Source organism: Mixophyes fleayi, chromosome 4 (genome assembly GCF_038048845.1).
Source record: "Mixophyes fleayi isolate aMixFle1 chromosome 4, aMixFle1.hap1, whole genome shotgun sequence".
In the NCBI taxonomy this organism is placed as follows: Eukaryota; Metazoa; Chordata; class Amphibia; order Anura; family Limnodynastidae; genus Mixophyes; species Mixophyes fleayi.
Window position 1 is genome coordinate 4,020,208 of NC_134405.1, and position 21,669 is coordinate 4,041,876.

The following is a 21,669-nucleotide window of genomic DNA, read 5'->3' on the forward strand; positions in this document are numbered from 1 at the left end:
TGGTTGTTTTTTCATGTAGCACACAAATACTTGATAGCTTATTTGTACACTAAAATTTAAAGTTGATATTTGTGTGCTACATGAAAAAATAGTCAGTATTTAACTTATGTACAAAACAGAATGCTAGTTTGCACCCCTTGCATTGTGACATGGTTTTGTCCAGGAGACTGAAATAAGAAGTTTCTCAAGCTAAGATCCTTAATGAATCAGGCCCTATGGGACAATGGGAGTAAGTGCTACATCATATTGCACACTGGACCAGCTAGAATGCAAAGGTAAAAGTACTGAGTGGGTTGTGTGTGTACCAATGTTGGTCAGAGGGTTGTTGTCTTGTGTTAGCTATGTAGATGGTGGTAATAGGGTAACTTAGGGAGGATAAGAGGGTGGTTGAGGAATATTATAAGCTTGTCTGAAGAGGTGGGATTCAGAGATCGCTTAAAGATTTGAAGACTTACTGTGAGGGAGATGGTGAGGAGGTGACGTTAGCAGGGGGAACGAAGATAAGGTCAGGTTAGGACTGTTAAGTTGGAGATGATTGGAGAGGCAATTGGACATATGGATATGAAAGAGGATGAGAGGCCAGGGGAGGAGAGGTAGATTTGGGTGGCATCTGTGTAGAGGTGGCAGTGGAGACCGAAGAAATGCATATGAGTTCACAGAGCGAGGAGAATAGAGAAAGAGGACAGATACCGAGAGATACATCCAGAATACAGAACAGGAGAAGTTGTACTGGGCCTCTCTACACATACAGAACGAGGACAGATACTGAGAGTTAAATCCAGAACACAGAAAGAAGTAGTATTGTGCTCACAGAAAAGCATATTTGTAGTAATAAGGTATTTGCAGGGTAAATGCTGTTACTGAACAGAGAATATACTACTATATAACACTGGGACTAGTGACTTGCATTGCCAGGTTATATAGGTACAATATATTCCTGACTGATCAGTTATTGTCACAGTTTATTCTTGTTAGGTAAAAGGTTTTCTACGTCTTCCGGTCTCCTGTGTTCCTGTGTTATAACCATGGGTACATGTATGTGTGCATGGATTTAAGGTCAGGAAATGGTTAAAGTAATGAATAAATTAGTGGAAGTGACAATGTAACATATTCGTATCACTGTAACCCAGGCTCCTCATCTGTCAGCTGGGTATATGGGGAATAACATCCTGTATGGTGTAAACATTGTGTCCCTCCGCTATCTATCTATCCCACAAGGAGGATGAGCTGGAATAAGATCAGCCAGCCAGCCCAGATACGTATCATATTAGTAAAGGCTCGTCAGTCTCGTCCAGCCGGATGGCACCCATTGTTCCTGCAGTCTGAGGGACGCGGGCGCCAGGGATCTGGGATGACAGAGGCTTTCATCAGGGGTTGGTGGCAGCCTGGTCCTTCTCTAATATAAACAGCAAATCCCCCTTCTGGGTAAAGTCTACGTCTCTGTCTGGCCAGCGCTCTACGCATGTAGTGATGTTACAGGGACAGCGATCCCGGTCTCATGGCATCAGGATCCATCGCTTCTAATGCTTTGTGTGATAACACAATTTCTAATGCTTTGTCTAATAACACTGTGAGTACATAACACAGAAGCACCACAGGAAACATGTTTTCTGATTGTCTTTTAACAATCAATACACAAAGAGAAACAGAAGGAAGCTGACGGAACAAGAAGTAGAAAGATGAACTGTGGGATTAGGGGGAGAAAGGGGGGGGGGATATTTGTGGGGTGTGAGCCGTATCATTGTAACCATATGGCAGAACTCTTGGGGGTAATTGTATGAAGCTGCTGGTTTGAAAAAGTGGAGATGTTGCCTATTGTAACCAATTAGATTGTAGCTGTCATTTTTGAGATTGTAATAAATAAATGATAACTAGAATCTGATTGGTTGCTATAGGCAACATTCATCATCATCATCATCATCATCATCATTTATGTATATAGCACCACTGATTCCGCAGCGCTGTACAGAGAACTCACTCACATCAGTCCCTGCCCCATTGGAGCTTACAGTCTAAGTTCCCTAACACACACAGACTAGGGTCAATTTTGTTAGCAGCCAATTAACCTACCAGTATGGTTTTGGAGTGTGGGAGGAAACCAGAGCACCCAGACTAAACCCACACAAACACAGGGAGAACATACTAACTCCACACAGATAAGGCCATGGTCGGGAATTGAACTCATGACCCCAGTGCTGTGAGGCAGAAGTGCTAACCACTGAGCCACCGTGCTGCCATTTCCACTTCTTCAAACCCGCAGCTTGATACATTTACCCCCTGGGATCTATCAATCGCTGCAGTGCTGAATTCATTGACAAATAAAGAGCTAAACGACTGAACCATTCCCTGATGGAGGGGGGCAAATAAGAGCTCAAGACATCGGACACAATGATAAAAGATCTGTGGATAAATAAAAACAGCAGTTTATTAAACACATCAAAAAACCTTTAGAATTGAACCAATTTGCACAGATGTTATAGTGATCACCATCCAACTGCTCCTGACAATACACCGATCGCTGTGAATATTAGCAGTAACGTATGGTAATAGTATATATAATATAGATCATAAAATGTCTTGGCATCAGTTATCAGCCACGAGCACCACTGCTCATAATAGTTGTTTCATTAGGTATCTCATCTGGTTTTCCTATTGCCTTCAGCCATGTTCCGTCCATCTTTAACCCCGCAAAACCCAGAGATATTAAGCCCTACAACTATGAGTCCATTCCTTTGGGCCGCCGTGTGATATGCTCTACTCAGTGGCCCAAAGGAGGCTTGAAGTATTAGGGAGCGGCGAGGAGTGTAGGTAGAGATGAGGTTGGAGATGTAGGGGGGTGAGGACTGATTGAGAGCTCTGAAGGTGAGGGTAAGAAGTTTATATTTAATTCTGTAGGCCACGGAGAGCCAACGTAGCAACTGGCAGAGAGAGATGGCAGACATAGAGCTGCTGGAGAGAAATATGAGGCGGGTAGCAGCATTGAGGATAGACGTAAGAGGGGCAAGACGAGTGTCAGGTAGGGCAGAGAGAAGGAGGTTACAGTAAGTCCAGAGAGTACAAGGGACTGAATACCTGACTGTGACATTCGGGGGGAGGCGATCTACAGAAGGCTGTTTTTTCCAACCTTGTTCAGATCGAGCAAGAAAAATTTTAAAAAAATAAATAAAATAAACCATTAATTATTTCCCCAACTCTCTATGCTTCGCAGCAGCGTTTTTTTTTTTTAATGATTTCCTTCAATTTAAGAAAGGTGAATTCACCAGCGATGTTTAGAGACCTTGGAGCTTTTCTCCACTCATTACAATGGGGTTTCCAGTTGTCGCACTAAACGTAGAAACCCCAATTGATTTGACTGGATATTGAAAGCTCTACCTGCAATTCCATTGATGGAATAGTTGTTAGCTTTCAATATTGAGCATTTTTTTCACTATCGAGCATAATGAAACTGACAGCAAATTTGCTTTTATTTCCACTGATGTGGAACTAAATTTATTTTAAAAAATAGAATAAAATGAATCTGTTATCTCCATCCGAAGTTGTCAGTAATTGTTAATAAGGTTTTTGCAAGCCTTGGTCGTTGAAACTTTCCACCAGTAGGGTTATGGAGTCTCCTCACAAGCATAGTGGCTGAAATATAACCCCAGAGAGACATAACACCCAGGGAAGCCCCAGCTCAGGCACAGCAATGATGCACAATACAATACAAGTACAGTACTCATTTTATAAAAACTTTAAATATTGTTTATTTAAAAACAAAAAAACTTGGTGCTGCTCAGACGGGTTATTAAAGATACCAGAGGACCATTTGTCAGGCCCTCGTAACATGTTAGAGACAAGGAAAACATGGGAGAAGTTGTATGATTTCTCTCTGATATCATAAAATAATTTACCAGATAATTGTAAAGTCTTGTGTATGATATATATTACCGGCTGTATATTCACCAGCAGGCTGCATTCACCGATAGGCCCTGCCCTGACCAACACCAGTGTCAGCAGGTGAATGTAACCGTTTCAGAGGACTGTGTCCTATTCTGCTCCAGTTTTCCTCACTGACGTTTCGTTTGCAGTGATCTGGCGAAATAAGCTCATTACTGCTAAAAACACTGATAAAATGACTTCATACGTCCGGTATAGGAGGAAGGTACTCTGGGCCTTCAGAGTTCATCATGCGGTGTTATCTGGACACTTTCTGGGAGGAGACACAACGTCGTGCTCCTGACACTCCGGAGGTAGGTGTACCAGGGGCTGCAGGGAGTAACTTTCTTGCCCATTGTCTTCCGTCTTGGGGATCACCCGAGAGGTGAACGTTCCCTTCACTGTTCCGTGAACGGCATCTTTCAGCTGTGGAAATTCAGAGATTACTTATTTAGATGATCTAATAACCAGGATGAGTCCATTGCCCATCAGGCCCCACTAATAGCATCACAGACCTCTCTTGTGCTAAGTGTAACCTCCATACAAGCCCCCACAGCTCAGACTGGAATGCTGTGACACCCTGGCATATGCTCAATGCAGGACATGAGTAGGAATTAAAGTGGACCTACACAGTGTGAACTATGAACCCCTATCTTGTGAATATTATCTAGGCAATGCCTAAGTGATGTCACTGGATCTGAGCAAGGTGATAGGCTGCATACTGGTACAAAATGGCCGCCTCCACGGTGTGGAGGGGATAGGTCCACTTTAAGGACAAATGAATGTTGTCATTGTGGGGATAGAAGCGATGTGGTAAGTTGAGATCAGCCAGTTAACCTACCAGTAAGTTTTTGGACTCTGGGAATAAACCGGAGCACCCGGAGAAAACCCAGGTAGACGTGGGTTAGATAGGGACCTGCTTGGGAATCGAACTTATGACCCTAGTGCTGTCAGGCAGCAATGCTAACCACTGAGTCACCTTGCCAGGTGCTACAGTCCATGATGTCATGGTAAGTGCAGGCTTAAGTTTTCAGTAAATCACTAGTAAAGTTCTCAAATGAGAATAAGGGGTCAGTTTATTACCAGAACCCTTATCACAGCGATGACAATCATTTATCGCTGGTGTTTATGAACAAAACACCAAGGCAGATGAGCGGTAACACAGTGGTCAGCATTGCTGCCTCTAGGTCATGTCTCGGCTCCAGGGAATGATGTGAATGGTTATATATATGTGTAATAGTGTAATATGGTGGCGCTATGTAAATAAATAATCAGATACCGTATGACATATCTCTACATAAACACATCCTGGCAGTCATATGATACTCACCTCACACAGAGACACCACACCCACCAGCCTGCCCGTACTGGTGACGTAAGCTGTGCGCAGCCCCAGGAGGTTAAACAGGTCGTAGCACTGTGGAGACAGGAGGGAGATGGATGCGTTGTGTAGAGTTATTCCTGAACATGGCAGCGCTCATTCAGTCCCCCAATTCCATCCTCTCATCTATGGCTTCCTAGACTGGCACTGGGCATGATGCAGTCATTCCAGCCCTTCTGGCATCACTAGGCGCGGTTAGTGTGGACGGACATCATCCAACGCCATTTACCGATGTGCCCAGTGATGATCTTATCTACTTCCATAGGCTCATTATCTTCCATTGTGCCACACTGCGGCATTGGGACATGGGACAGTAAATGAGTGCCCTTGAAGCCTCATGCACTGAGTGTCTGACTTTCTGTACAGAGCATTACATTGGGCACAGTACGCAGCCATGGAATGGAGGCAGTAACCATTTGTGGATAGTGTCATATTACACCCAGGTTGTAAATGGTCCCACATTAGATCCATCCCGGATCAGTTCCAGAGGATGAACAATCTTCCGTTCAAAGTAGTTGCTGATCTGATGGTCAGTGTCTCACCTGGTATAGAGTCTGCTTCTCTACCAGTCTGTATGGAGCTGGATCGATGGTCAGGTCCTCCGCCGGCACCACTTCATTAAGCTGACAGCACTCCCATTCCTCCACCTGTAATACACAGAGTCCTGATAACCTCCACCTGTATGTATACACCCGTAACGTAGTGTTTGTAGTCGCATTACCCTATTTGTGCATAATATAGTCATGTACAGAATGCCATAGACACGAGAGAATAATGTCAGTAACAGTGTTAATAAATGTGAACGTTGTACTCACCATTCTTAGGTAATGGTTCCGGAATTTAGACGATCGTCTCTTGCGGCTTTCGGGTCTCTGTCTTTGTATCTGGGAATGAGATAACGTCAGAGATCTGTCAGGTGCATGTAGGCCCTCTGTGTGCCCTCTAAGGTGTACATAATGTCATTCACTCTACATCCAGTAGTAATGACCAACAAGTGTATCTAAGGCTTCATTTATGATTAGAGTTTTCGACTGCCGGGGATGGATCTTCACCTCTTACCTCTTCACTTTCATATGTCACAGTGTCCTGAGTGCTGTACGTCACGTCAGCATGTTCTGTCTCGTCTGTTGAAGAGAAGAAATATAAATTGGTTTGGTTACATCGAGGACAAGAATCTAATGAAATTAATCAACACTCCATCCAACAGCACTACTCTCTGTTCTGCTGACCATACACATTGTGATAAGGAAGGGGATATTTAGTGGCCTAATAAAACCAAAGTGACTGTAATACCTGATAATGACCCTATTGGAATTGTGTGGTAAAATCACCAGATACCCACCTAATAGAGCAATGTAATCCTGTCATGTTACACCTGGTTCTCCATAGTGTCATAGAGGACACATTCACCTCTGGTCTGTCCCATGTACCCTCACACAACCATCCACTTTCTCTGCCCTTTAACACACCATAGCCCTATGTCTTCTGATCACCCTTCCTCGATCCTTACACGATCTATCCACCCCACAATCCTCTTTGCAGCCATTGCTTAATGTTGGCCATGTATGGACCAATCCTGATGCTGCGACCAAGCACCAGGATCAGATGACAATTTGGCTACACTTGTACCCTATCAGTGCAGATCACAGCAGATGTTCGGGTATCCCTATAGTTTTGGGGCCACCCACACTAATGTTATTGAGAAACAAGTCAGAGATTACCTGTCTCTTTAGAAAAACAAACAAACTCAGATAATGAATTGAAATATAGCCGTGAAGAATAGATAACGATGACTGATAATTAGCAGGAACTAATAATATTACATACTCACCAGTTCTGGGCAGTCTGGATCGGCTGGTGGAATAATCCCCCATAGACTGAAATAAAGGAAATATGATAAGATACATTTACAGTCTTCTATCTACTCCACCACCAACTGCTCTAATATCTACCTGTTCCCACCACCATTGTCCTTTACTCTAACTCTTCCTCTTTATTGCTCTAACACCACTTTATATCTTTCTTCTCAGGTGTCTCTGGCTCATTCCCATCATCCCCTCTCTCCACCTCCAACTGCTCTATAATCGTTCTGTTCCCACCATCGCCTTTTGCCCTATAGCTCTACATCTCCGTCAGTCTAACATCACTTTATATCTTTCTTCTCAAGTGTCTCCGGCACATTCCAATCATCCCCTCTCTCCACCTCCAACTGCTCTATAATCTTCCTGTTCTCACCATCGCCCTTGGCCCTATAGCCTTACATCTCCGTCTCTCTAACACCACTTTATTTAATCTTTCTGCTGACATATCTTTGACATGTTCCTCAGCATCCCCTCTCTCCACCTCCCAGTTGTTCTCTCACAGTTAAAGTCATGGTGTTGTCCATGTTGGTCCCAGTTTGATTCATCATGTATTGGATCCTGCGCTCTGTGCCAAGTTGATCTGAGAGTAGTTTACTGAGAGTTTTACGACTGACGGAACCAAGTAGGATCTTAGAATCTGGGGGAAGGAGGAGACAGGGGTTATAAAGTTACTGTGGAGAAAAAGGAAAATTGAAAGCTGATAGTGAGAGGCACAGGTTAGCAGAGGCATTTTGATCAGTAAGATGCTGGGTGGCACAAATCCATTGAACAATTCTTGGCTTCATATCCTAAATAATTCATTATTAGTTGTGGCTGAAATGTTGAACTGTGCATCAGAAAGATAACACTGCAGGCACCATCCATGTTACTGACCAGTAGAGAGAGCAGCTTCGTTGTACAGCCAATAACAGCTAGCAGGCACAGTGCCTCCCATTCCCTAGCATATGCTGACTATAATAATCTGCCTGCATTGTACATTAATTGTGGTTGTAGACCTGGTGGTATACTGGGTTACAGAGTTCTGGTGAACTTGGACGTCAGTAAATGGTTGGGCTTTATAATGGTAAAGAGGACATTAGAGGACAATGATAGAGCTGACGATGAAGGAGTCTGAATGAGATAAGAGAGGAAAAACCTTCAGCATCCACGATAGGGTACTGCCTAAGATCAGAAGATTTCAAGAGACTCCGGACGTCCTTAAATTTAAATCCTTGCACCAGATATTGCAGGTCGGTCACCATGATGTCCTCGGCACATACATCATGGGCACTAGGAATGAAAGAAAAGGTGACTATCGTACACACCAGAGACTGAGCTTCCATATTCCCAGCCTAAGTTACCAATACTCCTGCCCAACCAAACATGTTTAACCCAGATTGGGGAATCCGCCCCTACCAGGGTTACCAGCACTCTCATCCAGTCCATCTCACCTGTTCTGTCCCATTGCTAGCTTTGGGAGATATGGAAGCTTCTTGATAATAACTATAAGGTCAAAGAAGGAGTTCTGGCAGCTTTGGCTGATAGCATTTGCTATAAGAACTGCAATCAGGACAGGTAGAATATGTGACATTTGTCCTGTTAATTCAAATACAAGCAGAGCCGTAGAGATAGTATGAGTGACGGCTCCAGAATATGCTGCAGCACCTGCAAGAGAAAACACTGAATGAGAAGAGGGGGTCAGTGGCAGAGAGTGAGGAGACAGAAATTGCACCGACATACATCTCCTCACTTGTCTCAAAATATCTCCCAACTCAACACCTCCGTTCTGCACAAGATCTACGTCTCTCCTCCACTCTCATCACATCCTCCCAATCTCGGTTACAGGACTTTTTTCGGGCTGCACCCACTTTGTGGAATTCCCTCCCTCACACAGTAAGACTTTCCTCTAGTCTTCAAACCTTCAAGTGTTCTCTGAAAACCCACCTCTTTAGACAAGCTTATAGTATACATCAACCACTATCTTAATCTCCCTAGGTTACCCTATTACCACCCTCTACACAGCTAACACAAGACAACAACCCTCTGACCAACATTGCCACACACAGCCCACTCAATACTTTTACCTTTGCGTTCTAGCTGGTCCATTGTACAATATGATGTAGCACATGCCCTTTTGTTTCAAACTGCCATTGTCCTATAGATTGTAAGCTTGTGAGCAGGGTTCTCTTACCGCTCTGTCTGTATGTATTACCCAGTATTGTTTTATTAATGTTTGTTCCCAATTGTAAAGCGCTACGGAATTTGCTGGCGCTATATAAATAAATGTTGATGATGATGATGAGAGGGGGGACAGTGACAGAGAGAGTGAGGATAGGGGGGGCAGTGATAGAGTGAGGAGAGGGGAACAGTGATAGAGAGAATGAGGAGAGGGGGACAGTGATAAAGAGAATGAGGAGAGGGGGACAGTGATAGAGAGAATGAGGAGAATGGGGACAGTGATAGAGAGAATGAGAAGAGGGGGACAGTGATAGAGAGAATGAGGGGAGGGGGACAGTGACAGAGAGAGTGAGGAGAGGGGGACAGTGATAGAGTGAATGAGGAGAGGGGGACAGTGATAGAGAATGAGGATAGAGGGACATTGACAGAGAGAGTGAGGAGAATGGAGACAGTGACAGAGAAAGGTTAAGGAGAGGGGGGCAGTGATAGAGACTGAGGAGAGAGGGACAGTGATAGAGAGAGAGTAGGGAAAGGGGGACAGTGATAGAGAATGAGGAGAGGGGGACAGTGATAGAGAGAATGAGGAGAATGGAGACAGTGACAGAGAGAGGGGAAGGAGAGGGGACAGTGATAGAGAATGAGGAGAGGGGGACAGTGATAGAGAGAGAGAGTAAGGAGAGGGGCACAGTGATAGAGAATGAGGAGAGGGGGACAGTGATAGAGAGAATGAGGAGAGAGGGGGACAGTGAAAGAGAATGAGGAGAGAGGGGGGCAGTAATAGAGAGAATGAGGAGAGGGGGACAGTGATAGAGAGAATGAGGAGAGAGGGGGACAGTGAAAGAGAATGAGGAGAGAGGGGGGCAGTAATAGAGAGAATGAGGAGAGGGGGACAGTGATAGAGAGAATGAGGAGAGGGAGACAGTGACAGAGAGAGTGAGGAGAGGGGGGCAGTGATATAGAGAATGAGGAGAGGGAGACAGTGACAGAGAGAGTGAGGAGAGGGGGGCAGTGATATAGAGAATGAGGATAGGGAGACAGTGACAGAGTGAGGAGAGGGAGACTGACAGAGAGAATGAGGAGAGGGGGACAGTGAAAGAGAATGAGGATAGAGGGACAGTGACAGAGAGAGTGAAGAGAATGGAGACAGTGACAGAGAGAGGTTAAGGAGAGGGGGGCAGTGATAGAGAATGAGGAGAATGGGGACAGTGATAGAGACTGAGGAGAGAGGGACAGTGATAGAGAGAGAAAGTAAGGAGAGGGGGACAGTGATAGAGAATGAGGAGAGGGGGATAGAGAGAGAGAGAGTAAGGAGAGGGGGACAGTGATACAGAATGAGGAGAGGGGGACAGTGATAGAGAGACTGAGGAGAGAGGGACAGTGATAGAGAGATAGTAAGGAGAGGGGTACAGTGATAGAGTAAGGAGAGGGGGGCAGTGATAGAGAGAGAGAGTAAGGAGAGGGGGACAGTGATAGAGAATGAGAGGGGGGCAGTGATAGAGAGAATGAGGAGAGAGGGGGATAGTGATAGAGAGAATGAGGAGAGAGAGGGACAGTGAAAGAGAATGAGGAGAGAGGGGGGCAGTGATAGAGAGAATGAGGAGAGGGGGACAGTGATAGAGAATGAGGAGAGGGGGACAGTGATAGAGAGAATGAGGAGAGAGGGACAGTGATAGAGAGATAGTAAGGAGAGGGGTACAGTGATAGAGTAAGGAGAGGGGACAGTGATAGAGAATGAGGAGAGAGGGACAGTGATAGAGAGAGAGAGTAAGGAGAGGGGGACAGTGATAGAGAATGAGAGGGGGGCAGTGATAGAGAGAATGAGGAGAGAGGGGGGACAGTGATAGAGAATGAGAAGAGGGGGACAGTGATAGAGAGAATGAGGAGAAAGAGGGACAGTGGAAAAAAATGAAGAAGAGAGGGGGGCAGTGATAGAGAGAATGAGGAGAGGGGGACAGTGATAGAGAATGAGGAGAGGGGGACAGTGATAGAGAGAATGAGGAGTAGGGGACAGTGATAGAGAGATAGTAAGGAGAGGGGTACAGTGATAGAGTAAGGAGAGGGGACAGTGATAGAGAATGAGGAGAGAGGGACAGTGATAGAGAGAGAGAGTAAGGAGAGGGGGACAGTGATAGAGAATGAGAGGGGGGCAGTGATAGAGAGAATGAGGAGAGAGGGGGACAGTGATAGAGAATGAGAAGAGGGGGACAGTGATAGAGAGAATGAGGAGAGAGAGGGACAGTGAAAGAGAATGAGGAGAGAGGGGGCAGTGATAGAGAGAATGAGGAGAGGGGGACAGTGATAGAGAATGAGGAGAGGGGGACAGTGATAGAGAGAATGAGGAGAGAGGGGGACAGTGATAGAGAATGAGGAGAGGGGGACAGTGATAGAATGAGGAGAGAGGGGGACAGTGAAAGAGAATGAGGAGAGAGGGGGACAGTGATAGAGAGAATGAGGAGAGAGGGGGACAGTGAAAGAGAATGAGGAGAGAGGAGGACAGTGATAGAGAGGGAATGAAGAGAGGGGGACAGTGACAAAGAGTGAGGAGAGGGGGGACAGTGACAAAGAGTGAGGAGAGGGGGGACAGTGACAAAGAGTGAGGAGAGGGGGGACAGTGATAGAGAATGAGGAGAGGGGGACAGTGATAGAGAGAATGAGGAGAGAGAGGGACAGTGAAAGAGAATGAGGAGAGAGGGGGGCAGTGATAGAGAGAATGAGGAGAGGGGGACAGGGATAGAGAATGAGGAGAGGGGGACAGTGATAGAGAGAATGAGGAGAGAGGGGGACAGGAATAGAGAATGAGGAGAGGGGGACAGTGATAGAGAATGAGGAGAGGGGGACAGTGATAGAATGAGGAGAGAGGGGGGACAGTGAAAGAGAATGAGGAGAGAGGGGGACAGTGATAGAGAGAATGAGGAGAGAGGGGGACAGTGAAAGAGAATGAGGAGAGAGGGGGACAGTAATAGAGAGGAAATGAAGAGAGGGGGACAGTGACAAAAAGTGAGGAGAGGGGGGACAGTGACAAAGAGTGAGGAGAGTGGGACAGTGACAGATAGAAAGTGGGGGATTGAATTGTTAATAAGTAAGAAATGAGATATTCTGCTGGATATACCATTAGATATATATATATTTGAAGGGGTAATGTTACATAGATAGTGTTGTTACCTGCCAGTGCATATCCGGCCGGAGTGATCTTGATGGGGATGCCCTCTGAGATGAACCCATCGGGGAAGATTTTGGCAATTATTTCTCCATAGAGTCGACCTAATCCAGCACCTGTAGGTAAAAATGGAAGATGTTCAGTAGGGAATGAGCGAGAATCAATCCAATGTCATCAAATGTTGATAACCAAACATAGTGCTCAGAAGGTGTCCTACAGCTGTTTCACCTACCTGGGATATAAAGCTGCAAAACACTAATGGCCTCTAACACGTAAGTACACAGTATCAGGACTTAACCGGGTGCTAAAAACCACTAATAGTCGTAAAATACATGTAAACGTGAATTTGCAGGGGGTGGATGGAACAGAGCAATGTTCTGCAGATCTCTAGAGAGGTCAGTAATGTAATAATCTGCAGAATATATCACTATGTATCTGTCAGGGGGTAGATGGGACAGTTCTGGAGATGTTGAGCTTTAAGTAGTGATGAGACATCCAAGTACAAATGGCATAGAAACAGTTGGAGACATGGGATAAAAGAGAAGTGGACAGATCAGGGGAGGAGAGGTAGATTCGAGTGTAGTCATCGTAGATGTGGTAGTGGAGGCCTAATGATATTAAATTGCAGAGAGAAGAGGTATAGAGAGAGAAAAACCAGAGGGCGATGAACAGAGCCTTGAGGAACGTCAATAGATCAAAAATGGCAGAGAGGTTAAGGATGATGAGAAGCAAGAAGTTACCCTTTTAGCTGTGAGCAGATTGTTGCTCACTCAGTCGAGTGTAGAAGGCAGAAGTCCGATTGCAGAGGGTCGGCAGGAGTAAGTGGAAAGAAAGTGGGTCAGGTGGTTGTACACAACCCACTCAAGTTGTTTATATTCTCTGTCGCTCTCTATTCCAATAGATATCTCACCCCATAAGTAACTCACCCCATAGGCAATGCAGCGCTATAACTCGCCTCTATAGGTAACTTACCATATACAAACACAGGCAGGAAGTATCCGGCTGGGATGATCATGGTGTTGGCAAAGAGCAGCAGGAAAAACTAAACAGAGACAGAAAGGAAACACTAAGTCCTGGATATTCCAGTTATAATGAGTAATATGAGCACACAGCTCTCAGCTGAACAACAGTAAAAGAGTCAATAACATAACATGGAGATAGGGGGGTTCATACAGTGAGGCAGGGTTAGGAGGGTCAGGCCGCTGTATGGTTGGGGTATAAATGGAGGCACGGACCCCAGTAGATACACAGTGAGCCAGGGTTAGGAGAGTCAGGCCGCTGTATGGTTGGGGTATAAACGGAGGCACGGACCCCAGTAGATACACAGTGAGGCAGGGTTCGGAGGGTCAGGCCCCTGTATGGTTAGGGTATAAATGGAGGCACGGACCCCTGTAGATACACAGTGAGGCAGGGTCAGTAGGGTCAGGCCGCTGTATGGTTAGGGTATAAATGAAGTCACAGAGTCCGTAGATACACAGTGAGACAGGGTTAGGAGGGTCAGGCCGCTGTATGGTTGGGGTATAAATGGAGGCACGGACCCCGGTACATACACAGTGAGGCAGGCTTAGGAGGGTCAGTCCACTGTATGGTTGGGACATAAATGGAGGCACGGACCCCGGTAGATACACAGTAACCCAGGGTTAGGAGGGTCAGGCCACTGTATGGTTGGGATATAATGGAGGCACGGACCCCGGTACATACACAGTGAGGCAGGGTTAGGAGGGTCAGGCCAATATATGATTGGGGTATAAATGGAGTCATGGACCCCGGTAGATAGAGCGTGCCGCCCTACTGTTCATACTGGATAATACCAATTATAAGGTATTTATTAATAGTTCAAGACCAAGGTAACAAAAGCCAACTCATTAAATGGCTGAACCAACATCAATCGCGTGAGGGCTACTTACCTTCAACACAACAAAGATGGCCAGTTTCTCTAGAGATGACAAATGTGGATGTGTCCATTGCAGCCAATTGTTGTCATACGTGGGGTTGGGCGGCTGCCTGGAGGAGTTTATATTGAGGGATAGTTCTTCCACTCCCCACGTGATGTTGTTGAAGAAAGTCTCTAAATGTTCCTTCATGGATAACTGCTCGGAGGTAAAGAGGTCCGTTAGTGACCACTCGTGAGGGCCAGCACTTTGTATATCTCTTTTTAAATTGCCTCGGCATATTACTCACCCGAGTTCCACCCATGTACTGGCCAAATCCATGTGGGAAGGTGATGCTGGCCAATACCACAGAGACAAAGGCAGCGTAGACAATCTTACTGCAAGAGGAAAGCAGGACATTGAGTGGGTTCAAGTGTCTGATCTCCATCACTGAAAACTTAAGGTCGAATGTGTTGCGATTCCATAGAACTCACTGATGAAAGATCAATGTAAGGTCAAGAGGAAACATGCCATAGGATAAATAAAAGTACCTACTTGTTGCGTAAGATATTTCCGATACGCTCATTGTTATTGAGGAAAAGTAGGGTGACACGGTGGAGAAAGAGGTAGACACAGCAGATGCAGCCGCACACAACGCTGGAACAACAACAAACAAAGAGGGTACAAATGGTCCTAATAACAAACATTCTGCTGCCCCGCCTGTGTGACTTTATCAATTTCTACACAATAGGTGGCAAAGTTGGGTGAGATCCATCCATTCTCCACATGGCATGAGCTGACGGTTCTCTTTCGGCATCAGTGAAGCCTCTTAGTGCAATCAGAGGATGACCATAGACAAAAGCCTATAGCGGCCACCTCCTGGCTGCATGTACCAAAATGTCCAATTATAATCCAATTGGATTAATACTGATGAGGCAGTTAAAGTGTTAGGGCTAGATTTACTAAACTGCGGGTTTGAAAAAGTGGGGATGTTGCCTATAGCAACCAATCAGATTCTAGCTTTCATTTAGTACCTTCTACAAAATGACAGCTAGAATCTGATTGGTTGCTATAGGCAACATCTCCACTTTTTCAAACCCGCAGCGTAGTAAATCTAGCCCTAAGTCTCAGTTATTGTACAATAGATCATTGTTGCGTTATTGTGTCTATGGTCTCAAAGCAGCTGCAATATCTCGACATGCAAGGCCAGCAATGGGCTATTCCGTGCAATTATTCTCTACAACTACTAACTCCAGCTGTGTCCAATATATTTATTTATTATTTGTTAACCTCTACATAATGCCCACATGACTTCTCTTCATCCAGTTGTTTTACCTTCCTGCACGAGCATATGGAAATGCATTTAGAGGAATATAATAAATTAATTCTACTTTATTACTAATACTCATGGACTGTTGCCTGTGTTAAGAGTGTCAGCTCTTCCTTAAACTCCACAGCTTAAAAAAAGTGACCAAACAATTTCACCCTCGATAGAAAATATTTTCTACACGACTAAATGCAAGTCAATCCACATCCTGAAGACACAAAGAACATTCAGCAGCATTATCCACAGATACTCACCCCAGGATGGCGTAAGACAAGTATTCGGGGAGGTCAAAGGGGAATTCTACGCGCCAATTTGTACTAAAGAGAATGGCAACAGTCTCTGAGAGAGAGAGAGAGAGAGAGAGAGAACAGATGAATGTCAGGGGAAAAGGAGGGACAGTCAAATTACATTTTATGAAAATTTTGCATGCTGTTAATTACACCGGTGGTAGTAATTACACAATTTTTGCTATCAGCCTTTATTGTCTAGTCTAACATCAACCCTTAAACTTAAAATTTTTTTTTTTTTAAAAAATTTGTATAAGCTATGTTGAACTAGGAAGAATTTAAATTCAGACAAAGTAGGGATCAGTAAATGGCCCATATATATGGGCCCGGATCAAAACCGACCATGCAGCAAAGTTGCTACTTATAGTGCTTTCACCAAGGTCAGTCTACTTGAGCTGGTCCTGTTCTGATGGGCAATGGGAAGAAAGTTATGCCCATCTTTCACATAGTACCATGCAAACTGGGTATCCAAGTCTTTAAGGAGCAATAATCTGCAGGACTCACCTCTCTCACTATTAATGACTGCCAGCAGACGGAACATTAATGCTGCACAGGTAGCTGCAAAAAAGCCGCGCCAGTAATTCCGGATGGCGAAATGCGTAGCTGTCGCCTCCACACTGAACAGGACACCTGGAGCAAGGAACAGCATGAAATTAGCTATGAGAAATCAGAGAATCATTAATATATATATATATATATATATATATATATATATATATATATATATATATGTATACAGGATATGTATACGGGAAGAACTTTGTTTGTAGGCGAATATCTTCCACACCCCTGCACCGCTTCGGATCAAACCAATTGGAGGTCGTCCAGTTGGATCCCGGTTTAGAGACCCAGTCAGACCTTCCGTTCGTGTAAGCTGGCCAGAACTTTGACCTGGGGAACCTGTTCTGGGCCCTCCACTGGATGGATTTGGTTTGTTTGCATTCGTACCCCGACGCGAGGTGGTCCAGTTGGATTCTGGGCAGGTTTTAAGGGGGTTAGTGTCCCTGTCGGACCTCCCGTTGATGTACGCTCGACAGAACTTAGACCCAGGGAGATTGTTCTGAGCCTTCCACTGGATGGATTTGGCCAAAAACTTCACAGACATGTAACATTGGATCCCAGAAGACATATTAGGGGATTAAGGTCCCGGTTGAACCTCCCGTTGGTGTACGCAGGCCAGAACTTTGACCTTGGGCACCTGTTCTTCGCCTTCCACTGAATGGATTTGAAAAACATCTATATATATATATATATATATATATATATATATAAAATAAGAAGCTTGTTTGTTTCTTTGTTTGTTGGCGAATAACTTAAACACCCCTGCACCGATTGTGATGAAATCAACGCAGGATGCTCCAGTTGGATCCTGGCCAGGTTTTAAGGGGATTAGAGTACATGTCGGACCTCCCATCGGTGTACACTGGGCAGAACTTTGACCCGGGGAGCCAGTTCTGGGCCTTCCACTAAATGGATTTGGATAACATTTAATATAAAAACAAAAACGACACTGGGCAGCCACCTCATGGGTGTGTTGGAAGAGCTTCTATGCTGCTAGTTATTTTTAAAACGTTGACAGTTACATCCAACTCATTGATAACTTAATAAGCTGAAGATTCAAACACGGGGAACGTCGGGTACTTCAGCTAGTATATATATATATATATATATATATATATATATATATATATATACATATACATATATATATCACTCTGCTGAAGTCTTGATGACGACACACTTCAGCGTGTGGCTTGGTGCATTACAGAATTAACTAACATCGGTTCTTTCCTTCTCTTGGTTTGATCTTTGGATGTATCCGACTCCACATCTGCAGCATATGCCTCTGTAGCAGTTGCAGAAGGTACGCCTCCTAACAGGTATACACATGTCTTTTTACTGTACTCGGTCAACGTTAGATTAATTGAAAATGTGGGTTAAGCCTTCTGGCATCCCCTCTCACCAGGGTAAACTGTATTAAAGTACACAGTTAATATTAAAGAATGTCTTATTGTTATATTGTTAAAAATGTTCTTAAGTGCGCCAGGTGGGTTCTATAACCCAGCAGTATTGTGTACCATGCCCTCTTTAGAGCTATTGTCACTGGCACTACAGATACCCTGACATCATTCTTGCAGGACGTCCTCTGTTAGTGGTCGGCCATATTTCACAGGAAGTGCCAGTCAACTGGAAGCACCATGTCACCCAGAGGGTTAATCAGGAGGTGGCTCTAGATGCCCAGATACAAGGGTAATCCTGCTCCATTGTATGGCCAAATGGGATCCCATTGTTTAACATCTAGGCCAAGCAGACTTGCCGGAGCCCAACACTACCGGGGACCCTGCTGACTACCAGTGGGATGAGGGGGGAAGACCTATACTGTGGGAATCTAATGAGTGATAAAAGGTGTTATCTCCTGAGTAACAAGAGTCTTATATTGGGAGGGTGCTGATGAGAAGGGTGGGTGCTGATGGCTGTGGCTAACCAGAGGGATAAAATGTTAGTGCAATAGCTGATTCAGACAAGCTGGGGCTGACAGAGGGAGTTGGCTGGTTAGACTTATAGGTTATGTAGCAGTATACAAGTGACATGAGTTTCCAGAGACAACAATCTGAAATTGACCTACCTCCTACAGGAGCAACAAAGCAGCATGCAACACCCACCGCAGCTCCGGCTATTAGCAGCTCATACTTCCGGCTTGGATTCTAGAAGAAGAGTTCACATTGCAAGGATATGTGCAGTGACATAGCCAAAAGGACCCTTGACCCTACTGCTAAATCTGTGTTGGCACACATCGGATAAGCGAAACCTTCAAAGATGCTTAGAAGATATTGGTGTCTTTCTACATCTCACTAGAGAGCTTTGTGGTTATGTAAGACCTTCAAGGGCTTCTAAAGTGGCCAAATTGGTGCCAAACAAGTATCTCTGATGTCTAAATTTTTATAGTTACATCATTAGATCTGTGTCCCGCACACATAATTCCTGTAAGTTATAGGGTCAGTGACCTCTCTGATTGGATAATAGTGTCTCACACACAAGATACCTATAAGTTATAGGATAAGTGACTCCTCTGATGGGATAATAGTGTCACATACACAAGATACCTATAAGTTATAGGGTCAGTGACTCCTCTGATGGTATAATAGTGTCACACACACAGGATACCTATAAGTTATAGGGTCAGTGACCCCTCTGATGGGATAATAGTGTCACATACACAAGATACCTATAAGTTATAGGGTCAGTGACTCCTCTGATGGTATAATAGTGTCACACACACAGGATACCTATAAGTTATAGGGTCAGTGACTCCTCTGATGGGATAATAGTGTCACACACACAGGATACCTGTAATTTATAGGGTTTTACCTCTTTTGCTCCAACTAGTTTAACCATGGCTTTTCCTAGAAGAGTCGCAAGTATAGCTGCCATATGTACAAATGGTCCCTGTATGGGGATGAAGGTAAAACAAAATTACTACAAATCCTATTTTATCAGCTCCTTTAACTCACCACATTATCCATCACCTCCATCCTGTCCTGTATCTCTCTGCTATTCCTGTACTGACCTCACACACAGCTCTGTCACTACACCTCCATCCTGTCCTGTATCTCTCTACTATTCCTGTACTGACCTCACACACACACAGCTGTCACTACACCTCCATCCTGTCCTGTAACTCTCTACTATTCCTGTACTGACCTCACACACACAGCTCTGTCACTACACCTCCATCCTGTCCTGTAACTCTCTACTATTCCTGTACTGACCTCACACACACACAGCTCTGTCACTACACCTCCATCCTGTCCTGTATCTCTACTATTCCTTTACTGACCTCACACACACAGCTCTGTCACTACACCTCCATCCTGTCCTGTATCTCTCTACTATTCCTGTACTGACCTCACACACAGCTCTGTCACTACACCTCCATCCTGTCCTGTATCTCTCTACTATTCCTGTACTGACCCCACACACACACAGCTCTGTCACTACACCTCCATCCTGTCCTGTATCACTCTACTATTCCTGTACTGACCTCACACACACACAGCTCTGTCACTACACCTCCATCTTGTCCTGTATCTCTCTACTATTCCTGTACTGACCTCACACACACAGCTCTGTCACTACACCTCCATCCTGTCCTGTATCTCTCTACTATTCCTGTACTGACCTCACACACACACAGCTCTGTCACTACACCTCCATCCTGTCCTGTATCTCTCTACTATTCCTGTACTGACCTCACACACACACACACACACACACACACACACACACAGCTCTGTCACTACACCTCCATCCTGTCCTGTATCTCTCTCTACTATTCCTGTACTGACCCCACACACACAGCTCTGTCACTACACCTTTTGTAGCTTTCATGTAACAATACTTACCACTTTTCCCAAAAATATTGTGCTACCAGCAGCAAGTGTGCAAGTCACACCGATTAATTTGGCAATAAATGTACGGAAAGTGAAAAATTCAGCCAAGACAACTCCACGCAATGTGACCTTAATCTCTGGGATTCCAGAACCTGTAAAATATAAAAAAAATAAATAATTAATCATTATTTTGTCTGTGTCACCCTGCATTGGACTCCAGGAATAAATGCTTACTACCCCCAAGAATTGGGGAGGTCTGTCCGTATTGTGGGAGCCTCCTGTGAAACAGACAAACCTCTGAGGTAACTGAGTGTATTAGGAACTCACCTGCAGCCTGCGGAGCGATGTATTTGGCCACTCCGGCAGAAACAATCATGAGTAACATATGATACAGAACCCAGGAGAAATACTGCAGGTATCTGTACTGCTCAAGAGTGTCATACACCCACAAATTAACTGCAAAGGATCAGAAAAAGGGAGAGGAGAGGAGGAACACAAAATTGTGAGTTAAACATAGCAGGATTAGTCAATATATAGATATATTTGAATATATAGGGTATAATAGAATTATATTATGAACATGTCCAGTGGTCAGGTCATGTTGGGGGTGTAGTGTCCTATGTCTGTATATAGTGTAATAGAATTGTATTATGATCATGTCCAGTGGTCAGGTCATGTTGGGGGTGTAGTGTCCTATGTCTGTATATAGTGTAATAGAATTGTATTATGATCATGTCCAGTGATCAGGTCATGTTGGAGGTGTAGTGTCCTATGTCTGTATACAGTGTAATAGACTTGTATTATGATCATGTCCAGTGGTCAGGTCATGTTGGAGGTGTAGTGTCCTATGTCTGTATACAGTGTAATATAATTGTATTATGATCATATCCAGTGGTCAGGTCATGTTGGGGGTGTAGTGTCCTATGTCTGTATAGAGTGTAATAGAATTGTATTATGATCATTTCCAGTGGTCAGGTCATGTTGGGGGTGTAGTGTCCTATGTCTGTATAGAGTGTAATAGAATTGTATTATGATCATGTCCAGTGATCAGGTCATGTTGGGGGTGTAGTGTCCTATGTCTGTATAGAGTGTAATAGAATTGTATTATGATCATTTCCAGTGGTCAGGTCATGTTGGGGGTGTAGTGTCCTATGTCTGTATAGAGTGTAATAGAATTGTATTATGATCATGTCTAGTGATCAGGTCATGTTGGAGGTGTAGTGTCCTATGTCTGTATAGAGTGTAATAGAATTGTATTATGATCATTTCCAGTGGTCAGGTCATGTTGGGGGTGTAGTGTCCTATGTCTGTATAGAGTGTA

General features: G+C 44.5%; 1 protein-coding gene across 1 annotated transcript in view; it reads right to left on the reverse strand.

Annotated features, from left to right (window-relative positions):
* Positions 1-3,773: 3,773 nt before the first annotated feature.
* LOC142150969 (chloride channel protein ClC-Kb-like) overlaps positions 3,774-21,669 on the reverse strand; it is a 77,349-nt gene continuing 59,453 nt past the window's right edge. Inside the window, exons 3-22 of the mRNA XM_075206179.1 lie at positions 20,676-20,804; positions 20,361-20,500; positions 19,327-19,404; positions 18,584-18,662; positions 16,462-16,587; positions 15,925-16,009; positions 14,899-15,000; positions 14,654-14,741; positions 14,380-14,562; positions 13,445-13,514; positions 12,478-12,588; positions 8,589-8,802; positions 8,294-8,427; positions 7,659-7,795; positions 7,128-7,173; positions 6,356-6,420; positions 6,112-6,180; positions 5,839-5,943; positions 5,246-5,332; positions 3,774-4,341 (exon numbers count right to left, since the gene is read on the reverse strand). Coding sequence (XP_075062280.1) covers positions 4,165-4,341; positions 5,246-5,332; positions 5,839-5,943; positions 6,112-6,180; positions 6,356-6,420; positions 7,128-7,173; positions 7,659-7,795; positions 8,294-8,427; positions 8,589-8,802; positions 12,478-12,588; positions 13,445-13,514; positions 14,380-14,562; positions 14,654-14,741; positions 14,899-15,000; positions 15,925-16,009; positions 16,462-16,587; positions 18,584-18,662; positions 19,327-19,404; positions 20,361-20,500; positions 20,676-20,804 — 2,225 coding nt within the window. The 3' untranslated portion in view covers positions 3,774-4,164. The remainder of the gene's footprint in view (positions 4,342-5,245; positions 5,333-5,838; positions 5,944-6,111; positions 6,181-6,355; positions 6,421-7,127; positions 7,174-7,658; positions 7,796-8,293; positions 8,428-8,588; positions 8,803-12,477; positions 12,589-13,444; positions 13,515-14,379; positions 14,563-14,653; positions 14,742-14,898; positions 15,001-15,924; positions 16,010-16,461; positions 16,588-18,583; positions 18,663-19,326; positions 19,405-20,360; positions 20,501-20,675; positions 20,805-21,669) is intronic.